A 16,440-nucleotide genomic window follows, 5' to 3' on the forward strand; every position below is an offset into this window, starting at 1 on the left:
ATTTCCTGTTTTTACATTTAGGTCAAGTTGAAAAAAACACTCCTGATTTTAGATCTTAATCTCTTTAATGTGCAGAAATGTAGCTACCAATAATATCTAGATATAATGTCTTCTTGAACAACAGATGCCCTTTTATGGAGCACTCTCGGGCTGCTACCCTTGCCAAAATAAGGACGTTCGTTTATATAGTTCCAATTACAACATAGCTTTAAGCAAGAATTGGCATCAATATAAAGAAAAACTCCTGTTTATTAGAAACCAATTTCCAGCAGACTTGGTCTTTAAACTGAACTAGTTGAGGTTTGGATACAGCGGCGAGATGAAGAGATGGATGGACAAAAGAAAATGGGCATCAGAAAGCTAATCCTCACTCTACAGATTGAAGTGAGCATTAGGCGCAGACCATAAACTTCCAGTTTCACAGTCAGAGAGCCTCCAGAAAGCTACAGTGAGCACATAATGGTAATGGTATGCAGTGAATATATAGAGCATGGATAAAATGTAAAATGACAGCAATAATAGTCTTGAATAGTCTTTTAATAACCGCTCTGAATGTTTTCTCTTTGTTTTGGTGAGAAGAAACAAGAATACATGGGAATTTAATGAATTGCAAAACTTCAGATTTACAGTTAAAGAGCTGATATTTCCACATTGGGTAACTTTTACTGATCCCTAATGGGGCAAGATCTGTATCTGAAAATATATGTTATTTTTTTTATATATGTTGTTCCTACTGAGACTGCTAGATATTCAACTTTCTTCTTTTCAATGTTTCATCATTAGATGGACTTTGTTATTTGGCACTTTTACGATAAAGAAGGTCTCCAACTTCTCTAAACCTAAAGTCACCTCACAAACTGAAAGCTGAGGAACAAAACTACATCACCATTCTGGGTGACTAAACTATAAAACTACGAAGTCCCATATGGACTGGGAGTCATGACACTCTGGAGTCCGCCCTTGTTGTTATTGTCCATCTACTCTCACATGTGCAGAAGAACGATTTGCGAAGGCACTGACGCTAATGCACAGTAGCAGCGTTTGCACCGTCTATATGGTGATGACGGCCGAGGATTCAGAAAGTTGTTTATTTCTCCGTTTCCACAGAAACAGAGTCGGAGCGTTTTCCAAAGGTCATTGAACTGGATAAAGCAATATCAAAGATGAATGAATAACCTGAATGGATGTTTGGAGCCTTTTTGATTTTCGACGAGAAAACATCCAACTTGGGAAATTCCTCATAAATTGGTACTTGAATGCTCCTTAAAAGACCTGTCAATTTTGATTTTTGCAATGCCATGTTCCTTTTTTGGGCCCTGAAATGTAACCTACCTTGGATTTTGGGGATTTCACTTAAATAGCGCTTATCAACTGCTTGAGCATCACATTCACCCATTCACACACGCGTTCACACACAAATCTTTTGTGTGACGTGCGGACTCTCCTGCAAAGCTCCACGAGCACCTTGTGTCTTTAACGTACTCCACTGGAATTACCCGGCACCTTCATTAACACCGAGGCTAAATCAGCGGCTGACAGCAGCTGCAGCCGAGGCCAAAAGGACATGAGCACTGATCTGAAGTAGATTAAGGAGAAGCCTCTGCGTATTTGTGTGTGTGTGTGTGTGTGTGTGTGTGTGTGTGTGTGTGTGTGTGTGTGTGTGTGTGTGTGTGTGTGTGTGTGTGTGTGTGTGTGTGTGTGTGTGTGTGTGTGTGTGTGTGTGCGCGCGTGCACACATTCCACACTTCCACCCACCTGCCCTTTTCTCACCCATCTTGCCCGATCAATATGCCATCCCAGAGCAGAGATGGTGCGGATCTGGGCTTTATGGAGTCGTTACAGTCCCCAGCGCATGCATTATGAATGGGTCCCATAAGGCTATTGATAGGCTGAGAGATAGCACGGCGAAATGTCGCCATAACAAAGGGGAAAAAAGAAAAAAGATGATGCGCATGTGGACACAGTAGTTCCTCTTTTATAACATCTTTTCGATTAGCTTATTGATCAGCCCTCAGCAGCGCAGACATAATCATAATCCCAAAACAGATCAGGGAGGGTGGATTGAAAGATTAGTGTGTCCCACAATAACAGTCGTGTCTGGAAGAGTTCGTAAGGCCTGTCAGGAAAGTTAAACTAGAGTTCGGGTTGGTTTATGAGTCAGACAAAGTGTTTTGTTTTGTTTTTTCAGAAAATGAAACTAAGTTGAAGTCCCTTTGATGGCCATTTGTGTTATGAAGAAATCAAACAGATTAATCACTCTCTGCCTGTGTTGAGAATGTACAGAGTGTAAGTTGGAGAGTTGCTCAGTGTCCATCACAGTGTGATTTAGAAAAAAAGGTTCTCCATTGCAAATGAGCAGCATTAAAGCACGTCTTTCTTCTCTCCTTCTCTTTTCATGTAATATTCAGTTTGTTCTCTTGCCCAAGAGTAGTCTAAAAGCGTGCTGAAATAAAAATGCAAGGTATTTGGCTTCAGAAGAAAACACATGAAAACCTCAGTGTTTCAGAGAGATCAGTAATGGTGGTTTTAAAGTGAAAGGATTCGGAGCTGTAGGGTAGCTACAACATTTCTGTGGAATAAAACTGACAAAATAATCCTTGTTTTTCATCGGATCTTCATCATTTGCCAGCGTGCATCTGAGTTGACGGTTGTTGCAACAGCAACAAATGCTGCTGATTGATAATCGTCGGCCAGCAGACGCTTTCTCCCATTTGTAGAGGTTAGCGGATAATCGTATGCACATGGAGAGAACAAGTGATGAAACTGTGAAAAATTGCCAGGTGTTTTGATCTTTTTTTTTTTACTAGTGAAGCACCACTACAACTTTTTCAAAGGACGAGTACTAATTCAATTCCATGAAGCCTAATTCAAAGTCCATATGCAAGCGATACACAAAGGCAATGTTTGACCGCAAACCACCTCGACCCAGCCTCTTCATTTTGCGCTACGCACACCTCCGACAGCTTCAGGCAACTCCTGCTCGGCTGTTAATGAGTGTATCAGTCAGACTATAATCGTGTTTAGCATGTGGCATCGCTGATGTGTGAGCCCCGAAACCCTTTAGCATGAAGCATGTAGCACAGCTCGGAGTAAAATCCTCCTGGATCCACTGAGCAGTGAAAACTAATGAGCGATCGGGCAATTTGAAACCACAAGCTGAGTTCGCTGAGCAGATCCCAGCTTATATCATTTGAACGGCGTGTTGCAGCCTGGACAGGTCGCAGAGCAAAACCAGAGAGACAAGACCACCACACCCATTCCCACTAATCCAAGTAAACCAGAGTGTCTGGTTTAAAAAAAAAATTAAAGTGCTCCACTAAGAGGACCTCAAGCTCAGAGATGAACCGTGGATCGTCTCGTAAGGCGAGAGTGCAAACGACTACAGCGCCATGCGGGCTGCTCAAGATCAAAGGAGCAATATGTAGAAATTGAAACTAGTGGTTTAAAAACTATTCATATTCAGCTCATTGGGGAGCCGACTCGGCATGAATCCATGCTCCCAACAACCACAGCTCAGACTCAGGCCACCAGACTCAGGGCGTGGAGGAGAAGCACACGGCCACAATTTGATATTCATCTATTGTTTTGATGTCTTCCATGCATTAATATCGAAAGATTGACTCATAGTGCTGTCATATGCTGTATGTTGCAACTGAGCAGACAAATTGCAGTCCATCTTATTTCCTACTGGAGTCACAGCGGCAGAAGTCCAGACGTCTGTGTTCTCCCATAACTTGGACAGAAAGCCGCTCCCAGAACAAATGAGATCATTTCATGCACCCGTTACAGAAACGTAGTTATAGTGTCTTGCTTTTATTGTTTATCGGTTTAGTATATGAGTTGAAAACATAAGGCCCATGGGCCAAACCCGCCTGCAACAGGCTCCAATCCAGCCCACTAAACCAAATTAGACAACACAACACAACAAAACACAGCAAAACACAACACAATACTGAGACCCGAGCTGAGATATCGCTGATGCTGCAATAAAAGATGGCAGACGTGCATTAGCCTCAAAGCCATGCTGTAAAGGCGAGTTTGTAAAAACATGCACAGTGCAACAGCTTTAGGATAAGTTTTTAGACATTTCATTGTATTTTGCAACTGAAAGTATTAGAATTGACATCATATTGAGATTGTAGTAATTTTCTGTAGTAATTGCTTGATTTTGTGAAAATATAGACACGTTCAACACAAATACCCACCTAAGAAATACTTTAAAGTTTAAATTTAAAGTTTATTATAGCACTAGTTTGCCAGCCCGGCCCACTCAAGATGAAACTGGACTGTACGTGGCCCCTGAACAATAATGAGTTTGACGCCCTTGGTATAGCACATAGTAACGTAGCAGAAAAGATGGTTTGGTTGTGGTTTGTGTGTGGTTGGCGCTGACACAAGATGAAGGAGGCCACGTCTTACTCATATCATCATTGTCTGAGACATTGATCCGTCAGCGTATGTCGTCATCATCTATCACATTCATTTTGCCCATCGTCACCTACGTCTGGCTCCACTCCTGCCACCCTAAATATGATCAAGTGGTTTATAAGAGTTTAGTGTTCACATACAAATCTGTGCTTATAAGTTCACAAAAATTAATGGAAAAGCTCAAATATTTCTTTGTACTTATTGTCACAATCTTCTGCTTTGGATACTTCTAATGTATATTTAAATGTTCTTTGCTCTTCTTTGACTAAATGAGATGCTTGGAAGTACATTATACCCAAAGTGTTTGACAAAATTAATAAATGGGTACTATAGGAGGTGTTGTTCCAATAGTACATATTTTCTGTCACATCCACTGGTTTCACATGATTTAATGATGTCACCTGCTGCAGCTCTCTCACTGTATACCCCGCTGCTATGCTGCTGTCAGCCATGAGTTACCGCCAATGAAAGAATGTTAGATTTCATTTGAAAGGTGTGCGCAGCCGTGCTAATGACGTTAAAAGGCATTGGAACCACAGTGGCAGATTCCAGTAATGTAATCTTGCTGACATGTAATCAATATGACCCTTTTACTGCCTGTTTTGACCATGAGCTATCGCATCCATTGAAATAAATGGCTGTGGGCTTATCTTCAGAGGGGGGACCTCACAGGACGGACTGCCATGTCTTGTTGTCTAATCTGATAACAGATGCATGGACAGAGAAATAAACACTCCCACACACACATTAGCACTGGGTAGCATAACATTTAGCATCGCAGTCCACGTCGCTGTCTGAGACCAACAACGTTTAAAGTGAAAACGCATCGTTTTTAAATTTTGAGTTTCAGAAAAGTTTCGCGTTTACACAGCAACATTTTGTAAACGATGTTTGAAAATGGCGGAAATGCTGAAAACGAGGTGATGTAATGAAACAAACACAAATGCGTGCAGAGAGCACAGTCCGTGTCAACAAACATTGTTTTCAAAATGCTGCCGTGTCAATGCAAAACATTTCCCAAGAAAAAAAGCCAAAAACAATGTATTTTCACTTGAAATTTTCGGTAAACGGGGCCCTAGATGAATTCAGCCCCCTTATAACTCAATATCTTTGAAATATCCCAAAAAGGTTACAAACCTCTGATTTACACAAATGACAGGATGTGAGTGTGGTAAATACGTCCAAGAGTCTCTGCTGCATTAAATACAACTTTTATAAGTCCTAATGAAATCTTCAACTTTTACATTTCATATTTAAGCTTTAGTGTGTCCTTGCGTGCTTATCATCATATTCTTTATTTCTGGGCTTTCTATTACCAGCATGCAAATGGTAATATGCAGTACAACCTCTTGATACGTTTTATTATGACTTGTGTAGTTTTCTCCTGCCGCTCTCTCTCAATCTCTCTCTCTCTCTCTCTCTCTCTCTCTCTCTCTCTCTCTCTCTCTCTCTCTCTCTCTCTCTCTCTCAATCTCTCTCTCTCTCTCTCTCTCTCTCTCTCTCTCTCTCTCTCTCTCTCTCTCTCTCTCTCTCACTCAGTCTTCCTCAGCGTCCGGGTCACCTGTGTTGATTTACTGTCAAATCTTCCAGGATTATCAGTAATCCCACAGCAGTAAAATCTGTTTGCTGACAGCTGTGCTCCCTCTAACAGCGTTGCTGTTGCGTACACACTGCCCCATAAACCAGAAAAAAAAAATGCATGTCTTCCTCCTCAGGATGGGGGGAGAAAAAAGGGAAAAAAAACACATTAATTTTCTACATCAATGGATCCCAATTGACAATATTCTTCTCTCCCATTTTCTGTGGTATTTGTTGTTTGACTATAATGTGCAGCTGCATTCTACTTTGATGGATTAGAGGGTTGGTGTGAATTTGCTGTGCGTAAATAGGTTTAATATTAGGTGTATTCTCACAGGGTTGCAGATGCTCCCACAAGGGTTTTGCCCTCAATTTATAAAGATGGGCCTTTTTGAACATTAAATTGAAATGACTCTAATAATTTAGCCATCACTCCTGGCACTTTGCTTGTCCAGCAGGTTTCCAATCGAACGCTAATACAGCAATGTATTTGTGTGCCGTCTCCTTTTCATCACGGACAAATTGAAGCTGAGATAGAAAAATGAGTGGGACAAAACAAACCTTAGAAGATATTAGTTTTATTGATCTGGGTGTCCTCAAAGCTGGAATATGTAATAACATCAGAGTATGATCCTATAATATCATATTTTGCAATGAAGTGCAATTCATTTATCAAGAAATAAAACGCCGCTCAACCATTACTTAGGTGACATATTATCTTCTGCAGTGCCACTCTTTATACTCGCATATGCATCTGTGATAACATCTCTCCTCTGACTGACTTTCCCCAGGTGGTTTACAAAAACAATGATATTCGCCTGGAGCTGTCCCGCCTCGCTCGCATCGTCGACCCCAAGATGAAACTGCAGGGCGACGTGGTCTTCAAGTGTGAGAACGTTCCCACCCTCGACCCCATCAACTTCGAGACGCCGGACTCCTTCCTGGCCCTGCCGAAGTGGAACACCAAACGCGTGGGCTCCATCTCCTTCGATTTCCGCACCTCCGAACCCAACGGGCTCATCCTCTTCACGCACGGAAAACCGCAAGACCGACGAGACGCCAAGGGCCTCAAGAACAACAAGGTGGACTTCTTCGCGGTGGAGCTGCTGGATGGGGGGCTGTACCTGCTGCTGGACATGGGCTCCGGGACTATCAAGGTTAAGGCCACCCAAACCAAGGTCAACGATGGCGCCTGGCACCACGTGGATATCCAGAGAGACGGTCGTTCAGGTAATAATGGAGTGTTATAGCAATCTAACTTTATTATCTGTCCACACTAATGTCCGTGTACTCGCCATTGTTAGTATTTATACCGTATTGTTCTCTGCATGATTGTGTGGGTTTTATTACAAAAACAAACAACACCACCAACTCGTGGCCCAACATGATAACGACATCGTTTTTCAGTGTTTCTCTGCTTTTTCTGTAAAGAGACATTGTTTTCAGAACGTTGGCGTGTTAACGGGAAACCTTTCTGAAACGAAAACGCTGCATTTATACTTGAAGCGTTGTGGTGTAAGCGAGGCCTTAGGTGTGTAAGGCAGGGTTATAGCTCTCCGGGTTCCTGGTTATAGAAAACCTTTCTGAGGTGATAGTAAATTTGAGAGCTCAGAGTTTCCCGTTCGACGAGTCGTAACTGAAACGACCCAAATGTTTCGACACCGCTGCCACACTTTGTTGAGCTCTGTGCTTTGGGACAGCACAGGGGTCTCATTAATGTCACTGTTCTTCATTTTCTTTAATTTCACACAGACCCTCAAATGCACAAAACAAACAAAAAACAAACAAACAAAAAAGTCCTCAATCAGGAAATCGAACACCTGCTTCAATTAAAAAAAAGTGCCGTCGGCTAAACAGAGAGGTGATAATGCAATTTACAAACTGTCAGAAATATAGTTTTCAGATGAAAATGTACAATATATCCTAACACACAGAGTGAAGAACTACTTGTTTTTGCTTGTATGTCATATTTTCTGAAGTGTGTCGCCTCTTTCACTGCTTCAAACAGAAAAACTTTCATGCATGAATAAAGTGTAGTCTGTGAATGTTTTAATTATTCCAACAATTACAACTCGGTTCTGCATATTTCATGGTTTCAAACAACAGCAGCACAATGTCCCCATGCACAGCGCAGAATGTGTAATGTCGAGCAAATTAAGTCAAACAAATCATGCTACAGCTTTTTCACAAGTCCTCGCAAATGGAAAATGTGCACAAGGCCTATTTTCCAGGACTAATTCACCCAAACACCCTTTATGGGGTGTTGCAAATGTAAGTACATAGCATATAGAGTAGATTTTCACTCAATTTAGATTCACACTTGCAGTGTTTGGAAGGAAGAGTGAGAATAAAAACAGCCATCTGCTGCCCCAGTGTGACTGACAGTGGCACATAAGTTACCATGATGGCTCGTCATGATCATTTAGAGTCTGCCGCTTTTTTAAACTCAAAACACAAAGAAAGGCTTCATGCAAACCCTTAGAAGTCTGGTTTGAATCCGCTGCAGTCCTAAGGTTATTGGAAACATTCTGTAAGGAGCGTGATCTTCCTGTCATCATAGAATATGTATTCCTGAATAAGACATGTAGAGGAAGGAGCCTTCCTTTATTTTCTTTCTTAATTTATAAAATTTTTTGGGCAATTCATACATTATTGACAGTAGGAGAAATAACATGGAGTATTGAGATTTTATTACATTACTTACAACGTAATACAATACTCAAACACAATTTAGTTCCATTTTTTTATTATTATTATTATTGTGGTGCAGAGTTTAGGTGATGAAAATGTTAATATTTTTGCAAATCCAAACAATTATTGTTGAATATGACTACAGTCTCAACATAAAGCCAATTTTATAGATAGCAAAATACAGCGTAATTCCCCAAAAATCAATGGTCTCTGTAAATGTTTAACAGTTATGTTTGTAGCACTTTGTGATTGTTCAAACGTAAAGTGCATTTATAAATAAAATCTAATTTTCTTGTTATTATTATTATTATTATTATTATTATTATTATTATTATTATTATTATTATTATTATTAATTGGACAGTTTTGACCTATGGCGATCTTGTCTGGCAGCTCTAGCTTAAATCATCAGATGAATAGTTATTTGATGTTTAAAGTAACACCGTTTTTTGTTGAAAAGCTTGAAAGACTAAAGAGCCAAGATACTCAGATGTTGGTTTAACATTGTGCTCATGTCAGTATGATGATTTTAGCATTTACCTGTTTTTTACCATGTGATAACACACACACGCACGAGTAGAAATTACAAACACTCACAATTCATTTTATTACAATGACAATTTATTAAATTTGCACAAGTTCATTACTTCTAAACTACAGTGTACGTCCATAAGCAGGAGTGTTAAACTCATTTTACTTCGGGGCCACACACGGCACAATTTAATCTCAAGTGGCCGAGACCAGTAAAAAAAAAAAAATGCATTACAATATATAACAAATAACTAGAACTCTATCTCTCTGTTTTTATGCAACAAAGTATTAATTCGTCATTAAGAAGTGCACAATTAATGAACTATCATTTTACAAAACATGAAAAACATGAAATTTGAAGAAAAGAAGTGCAATTTTAACAATATTCTGCACATTCACCATGTGCTTTACAACTTACAGATCACAGTGGATTTTTATTAGACTATTTACAACTTTAAAGGAATAAAACGTTTGGCCACACGGAGCTGGAATTTCAAAGTATCGTAGGCTAGTTCATATAACGATCAGAATAACTTGTCAAATTAAAGAAATTATCTTTAATGATGACACATTTCTACATCTGTGTAGTAATCTTGATCACCTGAACTGACTAGCCACATAATAAAAACCACAATGTGCCCCTAGTGGTCAAATAAATGTATTGCAGTTAGTATCACAATTTCTCACAGTAACATCTAAATGTATTCTCTCCACCTTTGCCAATCAGCCATCAAAACTTTGATCACAAGAAACAAAATACATCTTTAGTTTCTCTTCCAAGTGTGTCCGGTTTTGTTTTCTGAAATTCTTTAGATTCTTTGAATCTGTGTGTAACAGGGCCTGCGCCACCTTTAAGTCCTAAATGTACTTATTTCAGCTCTTGTATTACAACCAGAAGGACTTTGTAAACTTCCTCGCTATATTCATTTCAGAAATGATTTATTGCCTGCATGAAGCCGGACCTCTCTCTTGATATGGAGGTACCGAGTGTGTTTCCATTCTGCACGTCCACTGACCCCAAAACACGAGCAGATACACAGGAACTATTAGAAGAAGATTATATTAGAGGAAGGGGTTAGAAAACTTCTGTTGCCTTGAGCTCCAAACCCAACACAATCTCTGCATTAGGTGAAATCCTCCAGAGGACTCGCTCCGGTTAGTCGGCGTTACAGCCTGTGTTATATATCAGGTTAGAGCAGCCAATTTAGCCGTGTGTCAGAGCTCGCCGCCTTGATTAATCACTGGCACAGCCCCCGGTGCGATAGCACGGGGGAAAGCAGGATTTTCCCCTGGAAAAAAAGAGGAATGAGACAGATCTATGGATACCACACTGAGGGATGGTGAGGAATGGGCATAATCACACTTGTGGCTTGAGTGAAATGTTAATGGGAGTTGCGAGTGAATTAAATTTCTTTGCCTCCGAAGGACTCCACCTCGGATCTCTCTGTCTGGCAGCGGGATGAAGAAAACGTAGCGCGGGAGCTTTAAGTAGATCATATTCAGCGAAGCCCTATTTGTGCTTTGCAGAATACTGATCGTTGGTGTAAGCCTTCCTGTCCTGACCTCAGTAGATGCTCATCCAAAATAGTGGTTCTCAACATTTTTCACCCAGAATCGCTCTGAGTGCCTCTCCGATCTGTGATTCCGCAAAACATGTACAGGGAAGCCAAATTGTTGGTTTTGCTGGGTTCAAAGTCTTAAACAACTCATAAGGCACAAGTAGAGAAACAATGTTTGAGGCAAGCGATGAGTTTTGGGTCATAAAACAACATATTAGCAATTTAATTAAAAATATTGACTGAAAAAAACTAATTAAATATTTTCAGTTGGTTGGTCAAATTGAATTAAATCATCGGCCTGTCTCGTTGTTGAGTTTGCTCATTTGAGAATAGAAATAATTGTAACCTTAAATGTAGATTTAAATACCTGTCATTGGTCTTACATTCATCGTTGCATCTTGAAAGACAATTAAATATCACCATAAACAGTTTTATTTTCAGTAAATAATAATGAGTTAAATAGGTGGAATACGATGCACCGTGAAGCACTGCTAATGGGAGTCTAGCTGGGCTCAGGCATATTTGATTCTAATGGAAATTGGCTCTGTTTGGAATATTACTATGACAATTGGTGGTCACTGCACTCTCGACATTAAAATCTGCCTCGATTTAATTCTTTATGTTGGGGTCATGTAAGTGTTGAGTGAAAGACGGTGTAGTTTCTTTGTTTGATTAATAAAACCATTTGGTTATATTTTTTTTTAAACGATGTTGTCCTGCACAGACCTACAACTGTAACCCTCTGAAAGGGGAATGTTTCTTTTAAATGTCTATTTAGACATTTAAAACCAACAAGTTACCAGATATCAGTGGAAGTGTGATCTTAAGTGAAAATAGTGTCCATCGCTCCTCCTATGTTCTATATTTAGATTTTATTCTATATCTAAAATGGCAGAGATCCAGACAGGTCTTCTTTTCCTTTTAGTTCCATCATTCAAGTTTTTGAAGGGAGATTGTAGATTCTAAATCAGTGCACATTTCTCATACAGAAATTCTAAGAATTGCTAATATAATTTTTTGACATTTATTCAATGAAATGCAGTGTTTAAACCAGAGGTGTCAAACTCATTTTAGTCCACATACAGCCCAATAATCGCAAGTGGACCGGACTGGTAAAAAAAAAAAAAAAATCGCCTTTAAATTTAAACGTTTCTTTGTTGGAGAATACAGTATAGGTGATGAAAATCTATATTTTCACAAAAACCACAATTACTTATGAAGAAAAATGACGCCAATCTCAAAATGAAGCCACTTTTACTGAAACCCTCTGGTGCAAAATACTTTGAATTGTCCAAAAAACACAGTCCAAAGCCCAAAAATATGTTTTCCTTGAAATTGGTACAATTTGTTTGGTGGTTTGGCAGCCCCATTGGAGCCTCTTGCTGGCCGGTTTTGGCCTACGGACTATATGTTTGGCAAACCTGATCTAACTAAATGTTAGCAAAGATCAATAAATTGATCCCAGACTTCAATGATGACCGTGTCTTTTTAAATTAATGTTCATTATTATATCTTGGGAGAACGTGAATATAATGGATTACTACGATATAAGATAAAATCATCCGGCTCCTCCACACGCACTCACTGGTATACACTTCAATACTGTCTTCACAGGCAGTGCCATTTAAAGTGTAATAATACACATTTACATATTGCTGGTGGCATGCTATATTTATTGTTCCCTGACAAAGATGTAGAGAGAAACAATGATGCAACTGGTACCTGTGAAATGTTATCTGCTGTGTTTTCCATCGCTTATATGGGAAAAATGAGGACAGAATATAGAAACTGACTCCAGTTCTGTTACAGACTTCTACAAAAGGGTTTTTACACCCATTTATTGTACCTTTAGGGAGAGGTGGTGAACCCCTGAAACCCTCCCATAGAGACAGGAATATCTGACAAAGCTGTCTCAGGGAACATACCTTGTAGAAATGATAAGTGTGTAGTTGGTGCTGCTTCAGACACTGACACACACACTGACCTTGTTCCAGTGGTGATTTTGTTGGATGGAAGCCCATTGTTTTCACCACCAATCCCCCCCCCCACATCTATTCTGTAATTTCGGGCCTTAAATAGAGTTCTCCCGGCAGAGAGTGGGAACAAAGCCGGTGATCAGTGCAATTTTGCCTGCCAAACACAGGCTCGTGCCTCCACCTACTCGGACCACGTTTTAGTGCGGAGCGTTGTGCCGCGCTATTTCTGTCAGCTTTTCACAACACCGCTCGTCTGCCTCCACTTCGTCAGAACTTCTGGATACGAAATTACCGAGCTTCACCTCTGTCCTCACTTTGATGCACAAAAAAAGGGCTGTCAGTCTCAGTTTCAAGGGTTCTAAATAGAGGGCAATAAATGTCACTTTTGTTTGTTGGAGTTTGTTATTTTAGGAATTCAGCTAAAGTAAGTGCCGTCTTTTTTAGCAGTGAGCAACGGCTTACTGCTGGAACAATAGAATCAGAGGTTGAAATCAGGCTATGGACCCTCTTTCTTAGAATAACTAATGTATTACCCATCCAATAGACAATCTAAGAATGCATTTGGACTAAGGATGCACAGATACCACTTTTCTAAAGGAAAAGTATGAGTACTAACCTTTAGCTACCGAGTACTGGTATGAGTACTTATCAAATGCCATTTAAAAGCCTAATTCTATGTGAAGAAACATGAAGGCGATGCATTGTCTTGAATCTGGTACGGGTATGGGTGTATCCCGAACTTGGACAAATTATATATAAAATAATATACATTGCTATCTGTTTTTAAAAAGTTGGCATCCTCCTCATATCTGTTTTACTTCCTGTGTATCATTAGGAGTGTGTAAGGTACTTTTTACAGAATGTCTAACTTTAAGTCAACTTAGTTTGGTTTCTTTCGATCATCAAAGACATAATCTTGAGAACAAAAACTGACAAACTGTGGATTAAACCTCTGACATTCATGGAGGCCATCTTTTCAGTTTGTTTTCCTTCCTGAGACAAAAATAAAATGTCTACCTTTGGATAGAAGTGATTTGACTTGACTCAAGAAGAAACCTGTTAAAAAAACAAACATTGGAGGTTGTTTTGATATGTTACATGTTGAGATATTTGTTGAATCTGGCAGTCATTTTTTTTTTTTTCCTTTTTCGTCCCTCAGGCATCATCTCGGTAAACAGCCGGCGGACCCCCTTCACAGCCAGCGGGGAAAACGAGATCCTGGACCTGGAGGGGGATCTTTATCTTGGTGGTCTGCCCGACAACCGGGCGGGCCTGGTGCTCCCCACGGAGCTCTGGACGGCCATGCTCAACTACGGCTATGTGGGCTGCGTGCGGGACCTGTTCATCGACGGACGGAGCAAGGACATCCGGCAGATAGCGCAGTCGCAGAACATGACCGGCATCAAGTCCTCGTGCAGTAAAGTGACGGCGAAACAGTGCGACAGCAACCCCTGCAAGAACAACGGGCTGTGCAAGGAGGGGTGGAACCGCTACATCTGCGACTGCACCGGCACGGGCTTCTGGGACAGCACCTGCGAGAGAGGTCAGACTTGCTCTTGGTTATTTTCACTATGCGTTTTCTGTTTCTCTTTTCTTTTTTTTACAGTGATGATAGTAAAATCTTATCGCAGGTTCCAGTAGGTTTATTGATTTGTTCATAAAAGACTTTTAAAAGAGGGTGAAGCTGCTTTCTCTCTGTTTGGCTGTATCTCTTTGAGAAACACGTTTGTGTCTGTCACAAGCTGTGGAGTGTTGACCATGAAGCCGTGTGACGCTCGTCTTCTGAAGGCTGCAAAGTGTCTGTGATGTAACGGCGACCGCCTATCAATAGCTCATCGGAGAAAGTGGACGGTCCTCTCCTTTAGCAGACAGCAAGAGCTGTGACTTGGGACACGTTCCTCGTATTGTTTATAGGAGCTTTGCTGAAAGATTTAATAGGATTTCACTTCTCTGCCCAGTGGATTTGGAAGCTTTTTTTTTTTTTTTTTTACTTTTTTTTTTTTTATCTCACTCAGGAAGGTTCTAGAGAGAAATTGAACTTCTCCCAGCTGGTGAATCGAGCTCTTCTAGTCTGAGTTTAGGAGCTTGCACACATAAAGTTTTTATGAGTCGGTGTAGATGGGGAGAGTTCAAGCAGCAGGAGAGTGAAGTATGTTATTGAGCTATCCTTCTTCTTCCTGACTTTTTCACTATTTTACAATGATTTGGGTGTGTTTGGCGGAAAGCTTAAAGCCTTTTCCCAGCATCTTTACGCCTGTACAGGAAACGTGTTTACAGAATAATGAGCAACTCCAGAGCAGGTTGATAGAAGGAGGGGAAACTGTGACTTTCATTTGGGGGGAAAGAAGAAGAAGAAAAAAAAACCTCGTTATTAGAATTCATCTCATATAGAACGAAGTAAATGTAGATGCACTTGATTGAAAAGATAGTTTAGGATGAAACTTAGACCCTTGTTTACGCGCCATTTCAAGTGAAGTGTGTTGTTTTGCGTTTCGAGTTTACCTGGCAATGTTATTAAAATGAAGTCCATTTACATAGGAACAGCGGAAACTCTACAAATGATTTAGTTGGCATGTTGGGCCACTCGTGGGTGCTGTTAACACACATGCGTGCGGAAACCAATACGCGTGAGAGGGTTAAATTTCCACCAAGCGTCGAGTTGTCTCATGGACCGAGCCTTGTCTTAGCCGGACTGCTGGTGTTTCTGTGCCCGTTACTTGAGCGTGGTATCGGTCTGAGAGCAGGAAAGAAGCATCAGGGTACTGGTTAAGAAACACTCAAACAGCCAAAGTGCTTCATTGACCCTCCATCGGTGATGTCTCCTGCTTTCACATCGTCCTTTTCCTGTAGCGTTCTGCTTCTTCTTCCCACACATGGGTCTCTGAGTATTCATATCTCTGCGTTTGACGAGTACAGTGGCCTTCAGGTGATAACCTCCGGGATCGGCAGCCCTCACCTCAACGGTAGACCAAAGCCTCACTTTGTTTGATTCTTTTTTGCACTTTTCACAATGACGCTTTAGATGTGATGAAAAGTGCTGATGTCGGCAATACTGTCTGACTGAATAGAAACCTGAGGATTTGAGTTTCCCGACTCAAATACCGCAGTAATGCAGGTCAGTTTAGGTGTGAACGCGTGTTGCCGCAAAATGAAGCTGTATTGAAAATGGCTCTCAAGCGTCAAAAACAGTCGTTGATAAGCAGCAAATATGCAGACAAAAAATATATTATTCTAAATTAGCGCCCTCTATTTTACTCATGGAGGTCAGTTCTCTTGTCACAGGAAGAAACACATAGTGGATCCACTTGAAAAGTGATTATACGTTGAAAACACGTATAATGTGTCTTTAGTGGCTCTAGAAAAGCTTTCCAAGGATAAAGAGTTTGTAACCAGCTGACAAAATGGTTTATTTATGTCCTTATAGTGAAACAGGGCATAAAGTTGACTATATTACTGATAATGTGGCACTTTACTAGAAATGTTGTATTTCTGTACCGTATGGAAATATGAGCAGCTTTCTAATGGGCCGGGCACATTTAGAGAGCTGTTAGAATATATTTTCCCACTCTGGAGTTAGAACAACTTATTTTTTACTGCCTATATATAATGCTATGTTTAAAGGTCACTTTCTACGGGATGACCAAGGCCCTGTTTACACAAATTATTATTATTTTTCA

The 16,440-nt window shown here is 40.4% G+C and overlaps 1 protein-coding gene across 8 annotated transcripts in view; it reads left to right on the forward strand.

Annotated features, from left to right (window-relative positions):
• The window catches only part of nrxn3b (neurexin 3b), a 344,889-nt gene that overhangs the window by 93,192 nt on the left and 235,257 nt on the right, over positions 1-16,440 (forward strand). For all 8 annotated transcript variants that reach the window (XM_080490434.1, XM_080490435.1, XM_080490438.1 and 5 more), the window contains 2 exons: positions 6,798-7,236; positions 13,923-14,306. In XM_080490434.1, coding sequence (XP_080346560.1) covers positions 6,798-7,236; positions 13,923-14,306 — 823 coding nt within the window. The remainder of the gene's footprint in view (positions 1-6,797; positions 7,237-13,922; positions 14,307-16,440) is intronic.

Source organism: Lipophrys pholis (assembly GCF_963383615.2).
Source record: "Lipophrys pholis genome assembly, chromosome: 21".
Lineage (NCBI taxonomy): Eukaryota > Metazoa > Chordata > Actinopteri > Blenniiformes > Blenniidae > Lipophrys > Lipophrys pholis.